This window comes from Ambystoma mexicanum, chromosome 6q (assembly GCF_040938575.1).
Source record: "Ambystoma mexicanum isolate Mex_15411 chromosome 6q, UKY_AmexF1_1, whole genome shotgun sequence".
NCBI classification, from domain to species: domain Eukaryota; kingdom Metazoa; phylum Chordata; class Amphibia; order Caudata; family Ambystomatidae; genus Ambystoma; species Ambystoma mexicanum.
Genome location: NC_090937.1, coordinates 8,972,560 through 8,989,786, shown reverse-complemented (window position 1 = coordinate 8,989,786; position 17,227 = coordinate 8,972,560). Strand labels below are relative to the sequence as shown.

The window sequence follows — 17,227 nt, the reverse complement described above, 5'->3', positions numbered from 1 at the left end:
GATGATGGTGCGCCGAAACGTGAGGCATTGCAGCCCACCAAAAGCAGCAGAGGGTGCGCAGAAAGCTAGAGCATCAGCTGATTCCTCATAGGTCTTCAATGCGGGCACGGGCACAAGACTAGTAGACTGCAGAACGTAGATGAAGAAAACAGCTGATCCAGCCGTGCTGCGGCTAGAACAGCTGATCACAGCTTGAAACGAAAGTACGCAGGGAGCGCGTGTCCTGGAAGTCAAAAAGCACTGTAAATATCAGTAGATTGCTTGCTGCACGTGGGAGCGCGTGACAAGCTCAATTAAGGAAGTGTAGCGGAAAGACCAAATGAAAGATTACACTGACAGCAGAAGGCAGGCAAGCAACAGTGACTTTCACGTAGGAGACCAAGTGCTGGTACGCCAGATCCAAGGATCCAAAGAAACATCCCCTTTCAACCATGAGTCCATGACAGTGACAAATGTCAAGGGGTCCATGGTAACAGCAGCAACTCCCACTGTCACAAACTCCTCATTCTTCTGACTGGTTGAAGGTGATCTGGCTCCGCGAAATGAATCCTCAACCACTTTTTGGGACTCCTCTGACGCCGCAGAGTTCATGGTTGGCTATGTGGACACGGAACAGTGAGGGTGATAGGAAAACAGCACCCATCCAATGCGAAGCCCGTCAAGGGCAATTCTCAAACCCTCAAGATGGATTGTGGAAATGGGTTAAAAGTACAAACTTTCTGTTAAGCAAGGGGGAGATGTAATTTCACATGTTTATGCCCATGCTCGTGGTGCAAGGACAGGCGATTGCCTGTCCCCTTTGACTGTTTGATAAGGTCGTAGCCGACCCCGTATTTGTAGGCGGGTTCACCGCCTAAATAACCAGTCTGCGTGACAAATAAAGAAGGTGCAACTACGCAGATCAGACGCCTGTGTTTTATTATATGCTGTCACTTTATTGTATGCATCTGCTTTATTAATATCCGCCGCTACGCACGGATCCAACACCTACCACAAACCGCATTTATCAACTACATTAAGGGGCACATGTCTCAAATGTCAACGTTTGATGAATATAAACCAGCAACAAGATGCAACTAAAAAAAATACACTAATCAACATTAAAGAATATTTCAATTCCTGCCAGGTTACTGAGCCCAAGGCCAGCAGGCACGCCACAAAACAAGAAAAGAAATGTTGTTGCCAACGCTTATGTGCGGTGTGTGCTGCTGTCCTTCTCTCCCTCCCTGCACCGGAAGGAGATGCTTCAGAACTCACGTACACTGACTGCTTTCAGCTCCAACACGTTTCAACTTTGCCCCCAGGCCGGAATGTCAATGGCGAGTGTGTGGCACCAGTAGGCTTTTGCTGGGAGGTAATTAGCTCCTAGTTGAATCCTAGGAGAGCCTGGTTGACTTGACACCAACAGCTAACATGAGCTTCCCACGGTCACTGGTGCTATGCTAACATACATTAAATCTGTGTGTTTAGAAATGTGTGTAAATGAACATCGGACACATCTCGAAGGGTATCCAGGCATGGTATCGAATACATGGTATCGAATGCAAAAGCATTAAAAAAAAATGCATCGAAAAAATGCTTATTTTTTTGTAGGTAACTTTTTTTTTTTTTAAACTATAATGGGTTTTAAGGGGTAAAAAACCAGGGGTTGGGGGAGGGGAGAAACCCCCCCCTCCCGGAACCCCCATTAAAAAAGAAATAAAAAAAATGAATTTTTTTCAATGCATTTCTTTTCAATGGTTTTGCATTCGATGCAATCACTAGCTTGGGTCCACTCCTTTCTAGCCAACCGGACTATGAGAGTGTTCTCCTCCACTACCTGTGCTGACCCCATCCAAATCACATGTGGAGTCCCACAGGGTTCCTGTGTCTCACCCACTATGTACAATATCTTCACCAAGCCATTGTTCGACAAGTTGGACAGTCTGGGCGTCACCTACACTAATTACGCAGATGACACCCAGATCCTCATACCCCTTTCGGGCAACTACGAAGTGGACCTGGCTCTGGTGAACAAAATTTACATCCTCATTCAAGCATGGATGGCCACACATGGCCTCTGCCTGAACGACGATAAAACTGAAATCCTGCTCCTCGGTTCAGACCACAAACTATCCAAACTCACCCCGGACTACACCTCATTTAACATTGATAACAATACTATTAAGGTTATGCGCGAGGTCAAAACGTTGGGTTTTTACCTTGGCTCAGCTCTCACCCTCAAAAAGCAAGTGAATTCCCTCGCCTCCTCAACCACCTACACGTGTAAACTCATCTGTGCCGCCAGACCCTTCCTGTCCAGTGCCAGCTGCCTCACCTTGGCCAATGCCCTTGTCATGTCTAGACTCGACTATTGCAACGCCTTATACTCAGGTGCCAACAAGTCGGTCACTGACAAACTCCAGAGATTGCAAAATAACGCTCTTAGAGCAGCTCTGAACATCCCACGCAGAGAACATATCTCCAAACATCGGATTGAAGCCCATTGGCTAAAGATAAAGGACAGAATCCTTCTTAAAACTATTTCCCTCACTTCTAAATGCCTCAACAATCAAGCACCCCCCTACCTAGCGGAAAGAATCAACTGGAGACCCTTTAACCGACTGACGAGATCTGCCAATACCTTCCTACTGGAAGTCCCCAGATTCAAACTTACCACAGCGGGCGGTGCAAGTTTCCCAGTTAGAGCTGCACGATCATGGAACACACTCCCACCCGACCTTAGATGCCCTTTACCCTACACAAGATTCAGATCCTACGCTCTCAAATGGCTGGACAACAACGACATGCAACGTCCCTCACCCTAGTGGTAACGGCACAACCTGTTATAATGCTGCTCTTTTTGCGTTTAAACTTGATATTTTATATGCATTGTATCACCTACTGTAACCAACCACTGTTTTTCTGTAACAGCCTGTGTCAGGCTTTGTAACTAAGTTTCGAGTCCTCTTGTACTGCTGCGCCCAGATGCCCACGGGCTCGGAGCGCATTACCAAATAAATAAACAAACAAACTAGGAACCATCTAGAAGACATAATTGATTATAAATAATCGAGTTCTAGTTTGCATCTCACTGCTGTGTGTTGCATTTTCTAGCCATTTTTTAAAATGCTGGTAGCACCCCATAACACCCTACCACACCCCTCCGCACCCCAGAAATCCATTAACAATGATCCCTTACCTGCCCCCCTCCAATAATACAATGCTGGAAAACATATCAAAAGCGTCTGTTCACCAAATGCTGGGTAAACGGCTGCAGCGGGGTGGGCAGGTTCTAACATTTATACCCACTCTAACCATTTTGGATGCTTTTTATCACCTGAAACCTTAGAGCCACTAAGCAACTCTTCAGAGATCCACTGCTGATATCAAACCAATTTCCAAAGTACATTGCTTTCGATTGCAACCCATTCATAAGACTGCAAGCGTCAGTACACCAGTAAACTCAAGTGATGTCCTATAGTGCCACAAGGCCACCCTTGTTTGCCTCTCAAGTTGGTTTGCATAATGTTCCCACATAGTCATTGCTCTTAATCAAGAAGATCTGCAAAGACAGATCCAACCAGAGGGAGATGGGGGTTTAGGGTGACATTAGACGTGCTGAACCCGAAAGGGGTAACCTCTCTCCCTGCAGTCCAAGAGCTGTACCCTGACCTATGCTTACTGCACCCATCCTTCGATCAGTTCGTTCTTCAGAAGACTGTGTAAGCTTTAGAACAGGAAGACTCGATGCCACTGTTAGCCTCTTAGTAGTCTGTTATATGAGTGCATTAGTGGGATCACGTACCCTTCTTTCTAAAGGAAGTCCATGCACTTTGCTCCAAGGAGCCGATGTGTAAAGCTGAATATACGCCTGCTCGGATCCTACTCCACGCCACATTGTATACATCATTTCCTTAGCTTACAAACAATCTATACTCTCTGACCCCCCACCCCCTCCCCAAGGCAGTTTGTGCGGATACTGGATAAGGGCCTCTTAACAGCTCGGCTTTGGGATGCCATAGTTCGTCTGAAAGGAAATTGAAGCCTTAAACGAGGGGCAGTGGTTTTGTCCAATGGTATTTCAGTTGTTGTGTAGTACTGGGGACATGTACATGGTGATCATACACCTCCTTTTTCCTTGCCCGCTTTGGCCCGCAGATTGAGGGACTGAATCCTGAACCAAACTAAAGGACAAGCTAATGAGATCTGTTCAACTGTTTGTGTGATATGAGGTTTACCTGTTATATGTTGTTATGAAATGCGGCCAAGTTGAACCAAGAAAGGTTATTCATTGTCTTTTTGTGTGCGCCCTGGCCCTGTGTGACCCATCCAGTCAAGCCTTGGCAAATTAAGAGGACAGCCTGGTTAGGCTGGTGGGTACTTGAATGCGTGTCAGCCGTTTGCTGGTGCTGCGCGGCATAATATAGTTGGCTGCTGCCACACAGCACCCGGAAATGTGGTTTCATGGTTTTTGGCATGGCAAAACGACAGTTTACAAAGGGCGAGGGTGAGCCCAGTCGCTCTTGCAGTTCCTGCTATGCCGTTGTCCCTGCCTATGAGGTGCCACACATTGGAAGAGTGAGCCGCCATCACCGTTATCCTGCCCCTGCCTCCCTTGTTCTTTGGATAGTAGTGTTGGTGTGGGTATTACCTAGACAGCTGGGGTTGCCCCCAGAGTTGGTCCTGAGGATTGGAGCCATCTGGTGAAGTTGTCAAGCTCTCACTAGAGGGTTCGGAACCAGTCCGGCCCACAGGGGAAATGGGGAGCAGATGAGGAGGCAGTCTATTCCGTTTGGGGGTTTCCAATCTCCTGGTATCGCTTCCTCTGCGTGGGGAAGTAACCCGGGGGGGCAGCCATTGCTCGTACACCAACCACATAATCCCAGCGGAATTCAATGCTTTGTGTAATATGAAGTTTACCTGTTGCAATTTGTTATTAAATGTGGCCAATTTTGAATCAGGGAAAGGTTATCCTTTGGCTTTTTGGTGTGCCGTCGTGATCCATTGAGCTCCTGATTACCAAAGCAAAAGCCTGCGAAAGTGTCTGCAACATGTGTGCCTGTAATTGTTATTGTCATTGTTCACATTCTTTTGCTGAGTCTAACCAACAGTTTGAATCTCCTTGCAGCCCAGTTTAACGGAAATGAGAAAAGGCAAACCTCCTCTCCTTCGCCCTCATGCGATCGAAGGCGGCAGCTGCGGGCCCCAGGTGGCGGCTTCAAGCCCATCAAACATGGAAGCCCAGAGCTGTGCGGAATCTTCGGCGAAAGAGTGGACCCAACTGTCCCACTGGAAAAGCAGATGTAAGCCAACCGGTGGGGAAATGCAGAGCGGGTCATGTGAACTGTCCACTCGCCCTGCCCCGCGTAATGAATCATAACACAACTTGCTGCTTTAAATGGGGATTGGGGTGTGGGGGACGGGGCGTGCAGCTACTCGATGTTTGGAACAGCATGAACAAAAAATGAAATTATTTTTTTCTCTTCTTTGACCCATCTCTTTCTGTGAATTACCTTTTCCCTTATCTCTCTCAATATTACCCTTTCACTTTTGCTTCCCTTGGGTGCTATGTGTGCTAGTCTCTTACTTTAACTGTAGGGCTCTAACACAACCTTGGATTCGCATTATTTCTGGCAATCGTTTTCATTCATGCTTTTTTATTTTCTAAACTCATTGTCCCCTGTGCTTCTACACATTCTGTCTGTTATCGCTGGCTTCCACTGCATTGCACTCCAGTTTCTTCTGCACTGCTTTTCTCTGATCTCGAGCTTCGTGCATTTCACTTTTCTTTCAATCTTTCGCTCCTTTAAAAGTCCCCGCTTTTGCTCTGCCTATTTCATGATCTCTTTCGGATTGCTCAGACTTTCTCGCCATCATATTTCCGAGCTTTGGTCTAGATCTTTCTCCCTCTGATCACTTTTACTGCTGGTATGTTTGATTTCTTTCTCGGGCTCCGTCTACGCTCGTTTCTCTCACACACAGGCACAGTCCTACACATATTGAATCGTTTCCCCCCTTTTTTCTGCTGACTTCTCCCCTCCCCACTCACTCATCCTTTATTTTCAGCTCAGTCATGCTCTCCCCCCCTTAATAAATTCCTCTTCCTCCCAATCTCCTTCTCCCACGATGTTTTAATCGCTATTCTCTCACTACTTTCTCCCTTTCACTTCCTTCTTTTTTCTTGCTCTTGCCCTGGTCCGAATTCTGCCCCTCTCCTCATTGGTGTCTCATTTTTTTTTTCTTCACCCAAGGCAATTTTTTAAGACATCTCAATTTGGATCTTGTTTTTCACCTTCCTTTTCCATCTGTTTTTGACCCTAAGATCCCCTGTGTCAGTCTTTTCAGTTTTAGCTATTAGGTGGTAAAGCGCCACCAATAAACCGAAACTATTACATTAGAGTACAGCTATGGAGAAATAATGGTATAGGAGAGGCACAAAACGTGTGTTTGGTCATTTACCCACCCATTGACTGCCCATTGCCATGCTAATCCCCATGGCCTTTCTCACCCCAGCCCCTCCCAAAACTGTATCCTGTTTAAACGCACAAAATTACTTGTGAGTAATTTACTTTGAAGGCATTACTTAGAATTTTGTATGTATAATGGTGGGTTAAGGGGTAAAAAAGGAGGCTTTGGAGTATGAATCGTAGTGAGGGGGAAGTGGGGGTTTAGGGGGGACCCTCCCACATAAAAAAATACGAAAAATTCAAAGACATTTCAAAGTAATGCCTTCGAAGTAAATTACCTCAAAGTAATTTTTTTTTGGTAAATGAACATGTCACGGTTTATTACACGGCACACGCAAGCCAGGGAACCCCTTCCCCTACAATGAATGTGGCACACAATGAAACACATTTTTTTTTTTAGTATACTACGGATTCTTTTTGAGTTGGCATCCAACCCGTCTCAAACCCAACCTCCACAAACACCCCGTGTCACAATGCACTAGGAACCAGGGTGGTGTGTATCGATAAGATATTTATTAATGTATTAATTAATGAAAAAGGAAAATCAACCAATTAGGAGCCGCCACTAATGTTGTGGCAACACAAAATGCAATAAATAATCTCTGCAAAACAACCAGGTCAAGATATACTGTCACAGTTACCTCCTTTCTTTTTTTTTTTTTAATGGCAGAACAGAAAAAGAACAATTCAACACAATAATAGCACTAGCGTTAAGCACCCCCCCCCTGCAAACCTCAACCCCCCCAAACATTAATTGGACTTGATTCCTTTGAATGGAAGGCAGTGGCAGGGAGAAGAATACAGTGGGAAAATCGGATTTGGTGTGGTGCCCACAGAAACAAGATGGGGAGTCGGCAAAGCAATTCCGCTGTTGGAGCACTAATGGAAGAATGGGTTTTTTATTATTTCTCACAACTGCTAGGGGAAAGAGATGGAAAAACGGAATTTGCTTGCTAGAAAGACACGCAGAGCTTTTTAGGGAATACTAATCGGCACACAAGGAGAACATTGATTTTTAGAATATACAACACATGGGCAATGGAAAGGGAATGCAAATGAAAAATCGTTTTGTCCACACAATAGGGAAAGAGGAACAGAAGCACCTGTTAACTGCTCTCCTCCCGCTCAGCTTGTAGTACAGGTCTTTCACACTAGTGCCACTACATAATTGCTGTGTTACTGTTGTGCTACTTAACTGCGATGCTCGCCCCTCTTCTCTAATGTTTAGTCAGTGGTTTTGCCTCTCGGCCTGTAATTCCAGGTTTCACTCTTGTAACCATACAATTCTTGTTACCATCGAGCTACCTAACTGCACTAAACACCTTGCCCCTCGATTGTCTAATCAGATGGTGCATCTAGTTGCCCACACAATACTATCAGCTGTACTCGCAGAGCCGTATGAATAATTGATCTTAGCTCAGTCCGATTTGCCACTCTCTGTAACTATATCCTAAGCATAGCCTAGTGTCTCTGCCAGAGTACTGCTCATACAACATTTCAGAGCCCAAGCCATATACTACTCAGTTAGCACTGACCTTACCTTTCTGCCACCCATTATCTGGTCTCCCACCACCCAACAAGACTACACCCTTGCACTGTCCCTCCTATGATACACATGGCAACTCAACATAAAGTAACATTTAACTATGACCACCTTCTTACCATTACTTAACACAATAGCACCTGCCAGGTTCCTTCCCCCTTTCAAGCCTAACCTACCGATGCCTAGCCTTAACATTGGATCGGTCGACATGGCTACTGCCCCATCACTCGACTACAATGGATCCAGCTCTGCTTCCCGGCCTACGCCTAACCAACCCTGTCCATTAGGCACTAGAAATGCCAGACTAGGATCTCTCCTCAAACTAACAGGGATGGTTAACTTGCCCTGCGTACCCTGCCCATTAGGTACTAGAAATTCCAGAATAGGAACACAACGCTGAACACAACAATTCTAACAACACCCCTATACTACAAGCCTCCACAACCTCATCCTCTACTGTACCTACCACTGATGTACCTTACATCAAAGGAGCACTCCTTAATGTGAGATCACTAATTGTTCACGCCTTAGATATAGCAGATCTAATCACTTCTTGACTTTCTAGCGGTCACCGAAACTTGATTACACCCAGCTGCAGGACCATCTCTGTCTCTAGCTATCTCCGAAACCTACACCATTATCAGAGCAAACAAACACCAGCAGAGGCGGTAGAGTTGCATTCATTGCTAAAAATAAAAATAGGCCATAGAGAATTTACTTAAAGAACCATTCCCTTCAGGTGAAATTCTTTGTCAAACTCGAGTTAACAGCCTCTCATACTCTCTTGTTACATCTTCTATAGCGACCCCCTGGTTCAATATCTAACTTTGAGGAAGATGTCACTTTCCTACCCTCGTAATACCAAACCAAACTCCCAAATTGTAATGCTAGTAGACGTCAATCTAGGCCTACATGATGTGTATGATAGCAATGCAACGCCCATAAAGAATACACTCACAGCTTGGCTTCGAACACTGTGTCAGCTGTCCTACCCACAACAAGGGAAGAGCCTTGGATTGGCTGGCAGACCTAAATTGTACTACTAGGATCCTTTCCAACTCGGCCTGCGCTTGGTCAGGCCACCACTGCATCTCCTTTACTATACAGGACAGCGTGTGCCCAAAATCAAGTGATATCCTAGCCTTGCAGGTCTTTACTACAAACCATCACTGATCCTCCTATTGGCTTAGACAAGGACCCGTCTCTTCTCGTGGATTTGTATAACCATACCTTACTACAGGCACTAAACAAAATTTCTCTGTTAACAACAAGAAAAGCCAAACCTATAGCCCACCTAAACAAGTGGTTTTCCTCTGACTTATAAAAGCCTTATGTAGCTCCAAAAGAACTGCTGAAGGCCTGTGGAAAAAACACCCTCCGACCTAAACAAATAAGTTTACTAAGGCTGCTACCACCTACAAAGCAGCCATACTAAAAACCAAAAGGGAGACCTACAACATTAGAGTACAAAATGCTAAAACAGGCTCAAGAGCTTTTCATCATCCTTAGGGAGCTGGAGACGCCTGTTCCACCTACAGAATCCTGCATCATAAATGCCTCCTGGTTGCCAAGTTCTAAAAAGCCTTACTTGACAAAAATGGCTCTTTTGCAATCCAAAATAGAAGCTAAAAACGATGTGACTCTGAGCACCAACTTTATCCCGCCTCTTGACTCACCGCCTATACCTTGCCACCCATTCCAATTTTCCCCTGTCTCCACTAATGAGGTAGAAGACATCATAGCCAGCCTGAAGTCTTCTAGATGTCAGGGGGATATTTGCCCAGCTACTATCATAAAGGAAGGAGCACTTCCCTGATCAACGCTTCCTTTGAAACTTGCACAGTCCCAAATGATCTCAAGGAGGCATGGGTCATGCCTCTTCTCAAAAATCCAAACCTTGACACAGTTACCCCAACCAACTACAGACCCATAACTACAGTACCATTCCTCCTGAAAATCCTTGATGGATCGGCATACCTCCAAATTCAAAAGCACCTTGAAGACAACAACCTCTTAGGTCTGCGTCAATCAGGATTCGGGTGAAGACATGGCACTGAAATGGCTCTCGTCGATTTAAAAATCCAAATGGATGAATTAAAAGATAAAGGACATCTGGCCATCCTCTCCGCCTTCTGCTGGACCTCTCAGCAGCTTCTGATTTAGTCAACCATAATATCCTCACCGAACACCTGACGGCAGCAGCCTCTTTCTCACTGAATGCCTCTGAGAGTCTTCACACCTACGGCCTCGGCCGAACCAGTACCATTCTCCTGCGAAGTCCCACAGGGCTCCTGCGAAGTCCCACAGGGCTCCTGTGTCTCTCCCACTCTATACAATATATTTACGAAGCTCCTGTTGGACCACCTAGACAACTTGGGTGTCACCTACACTAATTATGCAGATGACACCCAATCCTCATCACTCTTATGGGCTGCTATGACAAAGATACCAAAATGTTAAACAAAATCTATCTTCATATTCATGCTTGGATGGCCACACATGGCCTCTGCCTGAATGATAAGACCAAGCTACTTCTCATAGGCTCAAAGTCCCATCTAAACAAGTTAGATAACCTTTACAAATCCTTCAACGTTGACGGGAATATCATCAAAGTCTCTAGCGAGGTCAAAACCCTATGCATCTACTTGGACTCCACCCTTTCGCTCACGTGTAAAATGTGTATTGGTTAAACCTAAAAGAAGAATAAGCAGATTAACCATTTACATAGATATATGATAATTCATGACAGTCTTTGAAACATCAAAAGCCGTGTATCTTAAAAAACAGATCAGACAGCAAAAGAAGAAAGGAACAGAACCTTCACATACTCAAACGTGTATGGGGATTTGTTTTAAAAAAAAACACTGTGTTTAAGCAATAAGTCATGTTTCTACCTCATTCACTGGTACTAAGTTAGTCCCTTAAGTTTACTGCGAGTTTGAGATCATTTTGTCCTTCCACATCTTGATCATTCAATTACATCCGGTTACATCAATGCAATTTCAATTAACTTAAGTACCGCTAGACATAGACTCTCGCTCTCCCATTAGAACCCAGTGCCACCATCCCGAATCTAAGGGTATCACTTGATAGAGACAGAAGGTTTGCAAGTATTTCATGCACAGAGGATTGAAAGCTGTACAAAAAGTCACAAAATGTTAGAGAGATTCACTTCTTGCGAATCACAGAATCAACAGTGTGATTGTTTCAGCCTTATTTGCCTCCTAGCTAGTTTTACTTCACCCGTTACGAGAATATATAAACACACTCTGAAGAGGAGGACTCTGTAATGGTGGGTGGGAAACTTTAATAGATATTGGGGCGGTTGGTTTAAACATTTTTGCTCAAATTGAAGACCTGGTTTTATTACGTCTAAATTTATTTTTCTAGTGGTCTCAGCCACTCAATTTCTTGGAGTTTGATTTTCCACTTCATCTGATTAGACATCAGCTCTATTTTATCCACCATGTGTTCACCAAGGATCTTTTCTATTTTTTGCCCAACAGTAAATGTTTTGGTTGTCCATTTTTCTGATAAAATGAGTAATTCAAAGGGAGGGCCTTTTTCAGCCGCTCTACATTTTCTGTAGAACATGATGGTCTTCCACAGGGCAATGGATTCAAGGCACTGTAGTCTGAGCTCATGTCAGGTGATCGAGATTGCTAGAGAATTGGGTAGCCTGGGACTTTTTGCCAAAAGTGGCCTTCCAAAAGGGCCCATACTTTCCAGGGGACACTAAGCATCCCCTTGGAGACATAGGTCAAGATTGGCACAGCCGTTTGATGATAAAAGGCTAACAGGGGTGCAAGGGAGAATTTGCAATGGCAGTGCATAGTTTTCATGCTTTGGGCTGCTAGTTTGATGTTTTTTCCTTGAAGGGAGAGGTAGTGGGCCTGGTCGTCCATATTTCTATTGATTACGACACCCAAATACACCATGGTCTTTACCACTTCAATTTTCTCACCTCGAGCCCCGCCATTCTGGATCTTTCATTGGTCTCTTCAGTGCGGACATCATATTCAGGACTTACAGCATACACTTCTAAGTTGATCAATGCCTGCAAACCTTTTCTATCTACCAACAGCTGCATTAATCTAGCCAGAGCCCTGATTTTATCTAAGCTGGACTATTGTAACACCTTATATCTAGTTTCCAACAATCTAAACCTGAACAAATTACAAGTGCCCCAAAACAAAGCACTTAACATCTCATGAACTAACCACGTCTCAGCAATAAAACGTTAAGCACAGTGGCATCCAGTACGAGACTGTATCACACTTCGAACACTAGTCATTACGCACAAATGCCTTTAAAACACGGCTCCAAAATACCTGGTCGACAAATTCATCAGGAACCAATCGACTAGACCCCCTGGGTCAAACTATCTACACTGCATCAACATTCCTAAATACAAATGGCAAAAAGCTAGCGGGTCTAGTTTCCCTTTGCTAGCAGATAAGCTCTTTTTTTATTTGCATTTTTAAAGCACTCGCACAGCCTGTGGGTATCGAGGCACGGTTGCAGGAATTGTTTGTTTTTTTGTTGCGTAATTGTTTTTTTTTCGCCTTAATTGCGTATTTATAACGTGCTTAAATACCCAGAGTTTTGAAAGCGCGGACTGGGGGATCGAACCTGTGTTGCTTTGTGTCGTCTTGCTTCCAAGGCGACCACGTTGCCGCTGAGCTATCCTCCCGGAAGCTCTGGAATTCCATGCCCACAGCACTTCGAGCTGAACCTTCCATTTGGACTTTCAGAAAAGAAGTAAAAGCGTGGCTTTTGCCACAGTAAAATTAAAACTTACAAATGCACCTAGTTCTGCTCACTTGTACCGCTTGACTAAACGCATAGATCTATAACAGTCTGATTTTGCTATCTGTATCATTTCCACTGTATCATTAGCTTACGTGTATGAATTGTACCTATCCAGCATGTTACTTGATAGTAACACAAGTCAACAGCTATATGTATTGTCTCTGTAACCATTGTTTCCTGCTCAACTAAAAGCGCCCAGATACCTTAGGGTTAGGTGCGCTCTATAAATAAATAAACTAAATCGTTTTTTGGGATGTTGCGCTTAATTTCAATGGAAAAGAAAATGCAAATGGATTTTTTTTTTTTTTTTTACTGAGGCTCCAAATGACAGGTAGGCTCTCTGGGGGAGGGGTTACCTCACAACAGGGAAATCGGTTTTGGGTTAGGCTAGCAAATGCACAGGGAAAATACACTGGGAAATGGAAATTCGTTTAGCAAGGCCCAATTTAAACACGGGGACAAATTTGTTTCTCAGATCACTGTGGGATTAATTATTTTGGGGCAACACTTAAGAACTATAACAATTAACAAAAACACTGGGACAAAGATTGCTGGTTTCGAATTCCACCAATCCCAATCCCGTGAAGCTCAATGGGGGAATTAATTGATTTACCCACACAAATACTAAGGATTTACACAGACGAATGAGGGGTTTTTCAAGGGGATATGGTTACATACACAGGCAAACGAGATTCTTCTATGGGGAGATTACTAAAATGCCCTGTCAATTGTGATTTTCAATGGGGCATATATTGGATGCAATGCTACAAGAATGAAAGGCTTATGCAATTTAGGGCTGGGGTAACTGCTACTTACATAGCAAGCCTTTGTTTAAGATTCAGGAAAGCCAGCTGCATCTCAGGACACTCTGGAAAGATAGGGCCGTGGTCTGGTCACTCCACTCTCAAAGAGGGTAAGTTTCAGCAGCCTTCTCTCCGTCCTCCTCTCCTTCTCCTTTTTCTGTCTCCATGTTTTTTTGTTGTCTCCCTGCCCTAGTGCAGTCCCCCTTAAATAGCAGAAATAACATCACCAATTTTACTATCTAGGGGAAGTAACCTGCAAAATCCCTGCCACTAGGATTGGACAGTTACTCTCTTTCTCTCCGCCCCAGACAGCTTTGGTTTAGGGGTTTGGAGCAACATCTGTCTTTTCCAATTTGTCGTCATCCTTCGTTCTCCTTTCAACTTTTTGGCAAAAAACTAGTTATGGATCACAACTTCATAATTGTACTAGCAACTGCTATACTAAACATATTTTCTGTTTTAGCTGATCATGTGGGATTAGATAAGCCTACCGCTAAATCGGTATGATGTAGCATCGCCATGTCACATTTTCTTCATTTTCATAAAATGTGCAACAGTTATGAATATGTAAGTTATCAAACATATCCCAAATTTCATTTTCCACCTTTACACAACTCTCACATTTTTAACATGTTCAGATCACCCAGAAACATAGTCTAACTGGTCGTTACAGTTCCCAGAGTCACAGGTAGATGCATTTTATATCCCCAAAACCCCATGCAAATTATATGAAATATTGTATAAAAAAGAACTCAATCGACAATATGGTTGCTGCGCAAAATGCCTAAAATGAAAATAATTGTCTTTTAAATGAATTGTGAGCATTCCTGTTCAGGAAATTGGATGGCTGCTTCATCCCACACAGCCATCTGTTCCCCTGGGTCAGCCTGTGACCAGAGGTTTTTACGAGTCGTGTGCTCTTTGAAGTGAGTGCAACAAGGATTTGCACCTTTTTAGTCATGCTCCAGCCAAGGATGGCTTTCTCTTGAAGTCCCTGCTTTCCTAGTCAGCAGGTCTGGAGCATAGTGAATTTTTACGCTTCTAGCAGCCCCAAATTTTATTGCGGGGTCATTAGATGGGAGATATGACATCCAGCTGTAAGTGGAGTTTTCCTTTGAAGTTTTGCCCTCAGCTAGAAACGGGTTTTTACTGAAGACTAAGTGTCTCTTCAAATGTCACTGGAGTTTTTGGGGTGAAACATAATATACATTGTTTTGGTCAACCCACACGTTTTGCTGTCCTAACATTTTTCTGTGAGCAGTGATATTTCTTTCCATTGTGGGTTTTAAAAGTCGTTTTATTTGCAAACCCATGTGCTGGCCGTTTTTGCTTTCAATGTTGAACAATCCTGTTTTCCATGTCACAGGATTCTTTGATTGCTCCTTCTTTTGTAAATTAACTGCTGTTTGTCCATTGATAATGATAGGTAGGCCCCTTTCCACATCATGGCTCTTTAACTTTACATGAAACAAAAGCAAAAGCCAGGCCGTTTTTGTTGCAGGGTTTAAATGCCTGCTATTCATGTGAAAGGGACTTCTGTTTGGGTCCTTTTAAATACACTCCACGCATGGAAACCTCAAAACACATCTTTGTGGGTTCTTTGAGCTAGCTTTTTCAAGCCATATCATCAAATGTTGGGCCCAAAGTGCCTGCCACTCTTCTGAGAGTTAATTACTTGTTTGGAGCTGTAAATGCATCAATAATGTAGTAAACATGTCTTAACCAGGTCTGCCTTCATCCGCTTGATTTACAAGCACTGTGTCCTTCACTGAAGTCCTGTTAAAAACAAACATTGTCAATGTCAACAGTTTTGGCTTGTTTAGAAGTCTTGGACATGTGCCAGGCATTGCCATAATATGCCCAAGTACTCACACCATTTTGAAGCTACTACCATTGATGGGCAGTTGCAGTGCCTGGCAAATCCATTTACCATTCCTACACAAAAGCCAAAACTGTTGGCATTGTCAACGCTTGTTGTATCTGTTCATTTTGTGAGAAACTCAGCAGGCCGATGTAATCCCATTGATCCTACTGCAAACGAAACTGAAACTGAGTCGTAGGCAGCTGTGGAGAAGGCTAGTTAATGCAGATTTCCAACCACCTGCCATCTTCCATCAGTCTGCGAGACCTGCACATTCTTCAGTTCCTTCTTGTCAAAAAGCGAGAGCAGACATGCGTCCGGTGTTGGCCATGAAGGCGCTCGCTTTGCTAGGCCAGAGGAGCACTGCCTTCAGTGTTGGTCTATCATCACCAGGTGGTCAAATGTAGGACTAAAAGGCATAGCCAACGATTCCTCGGGTGAAAGGTAGTGGGCCCAATTTGAAGTCTTCCAGCAGTGACAGCTGGCTGTGCATCTGCACCACACCTGTGACCACCGGGGCATGTGCCGCTTGCCAGTGTACAGGTACTCCCCACTCCCCCTCACCACCCACACCTCTATCCCCTTAGCGCAGTGACTAACAAGTGCTGGCCCTTTTAAAGCACTGAGACTGTTGCGGTCAGACGTTGAGTGGAGGTTATGGTGCTCTTAAAACGGGGAAAGGGAATGGTCCCGTGTGATTGTGATGTATGTAGCCGCACAAGAGGGCCAGGTTTTGGTCCAGTTCTCATTGTCTGGTAGAACTGCACAACAAGCAACACCTTTTAGGGAAACGGCACCTTCCACTGAAACCCCTCCGTTACTGCAAGGGTGGCACGAGAGAAGGGAGATGGCCAGGGTTTGTGTATTTTCCCATTGTTTGGGGTTTCGGGCTGCATGACTTATTCACGTGCAAGTTGGGAAAGTGCTGCATCAGCAGTGTCGCGGCCAGCTTGCACAGCTTCTCTGGTCACAGCTTTATTTTTCCCCATCAGAGTTAAAGATTAAGGACTTGCCTGGTGATTTTCAGGCCTTGCACAGCGCATGAATAACCCACACTCTGGGCTCGATGTGATTTAAAGTGGTCTTGTATACCTCACCTTCTGACATTTTGTTGGCCTTTAGGAAGTATGGAGATTTTACAAAACGGTGCAAACCTATTGTTGGCTACTTGTCAGCTAATGTTGGATGAGAGCCTGCACGCTGACCCTCATGTGCAATTTGAGTCCTAGTCTTTGATTCTTTCTACACACCCGGCACCCACCGCTGCATTTCCTAATTTCCAGGCAGCAGGTAAGGTTGAAGAGCCCAATCTGGCGCCACAAACGCCATTTGCTTTTAGAAATGCCCCAATTGTGCCATGCGCACTCCTCGGGTCTCTCCCTTCTGCCCTTCCTGCTTCCCAGCTGGTCCCACCCACATAGCCGGCCCCCGGGCCCTGATTAGCCCAATTAGAATACACTGGCACTCGTTAGGCCAGGCACCCGCCCTCCAATGCCCCGCCCCACTCACCAGCACTGGCAATTGCCAAAAGGTCCCATAAATACCTTAGTGCTAGGGCAGCCCCTGTGGCTAAGGGCCCCCAAGGCAAAGGGTGGCTCCTACATTGGCGGCTCCAGGACGTGTCTGCAGGTGTCCGCAGGGGAAGCCAGTAGCTAACAGACACCAACAAAAACTGTAAGTGTGGCATGGGTGGGGAGTAGAGCAATTACTCTATTCCAGAAATCCCCCCGCCACTCTACCTTACCTTTCCATAACATAG

General features: G+C 44.7%; 1 protein-coding gene across 1 annotated transcript in view; it reads left to right on the top strand.

The window, feature by feature from the left end:
• Positions 1–17,227, top strand: part of SHB (SH2 domain containing adaptor protein B) — a 608,722-nt gene that overhangs the window by 427,313 nt on the left and 164,182 nt on the right. The window contains exon 4 of the mRNA XM_069630369.1: positions 5,111–5,285. Coding sequence (XP_069486470.1) covers positions 5,111–5,285 — 175 coding nt within the window. The remainder of the gene's footprint in view (positions 1–5,110; positions 5,286–17,227) is intronic.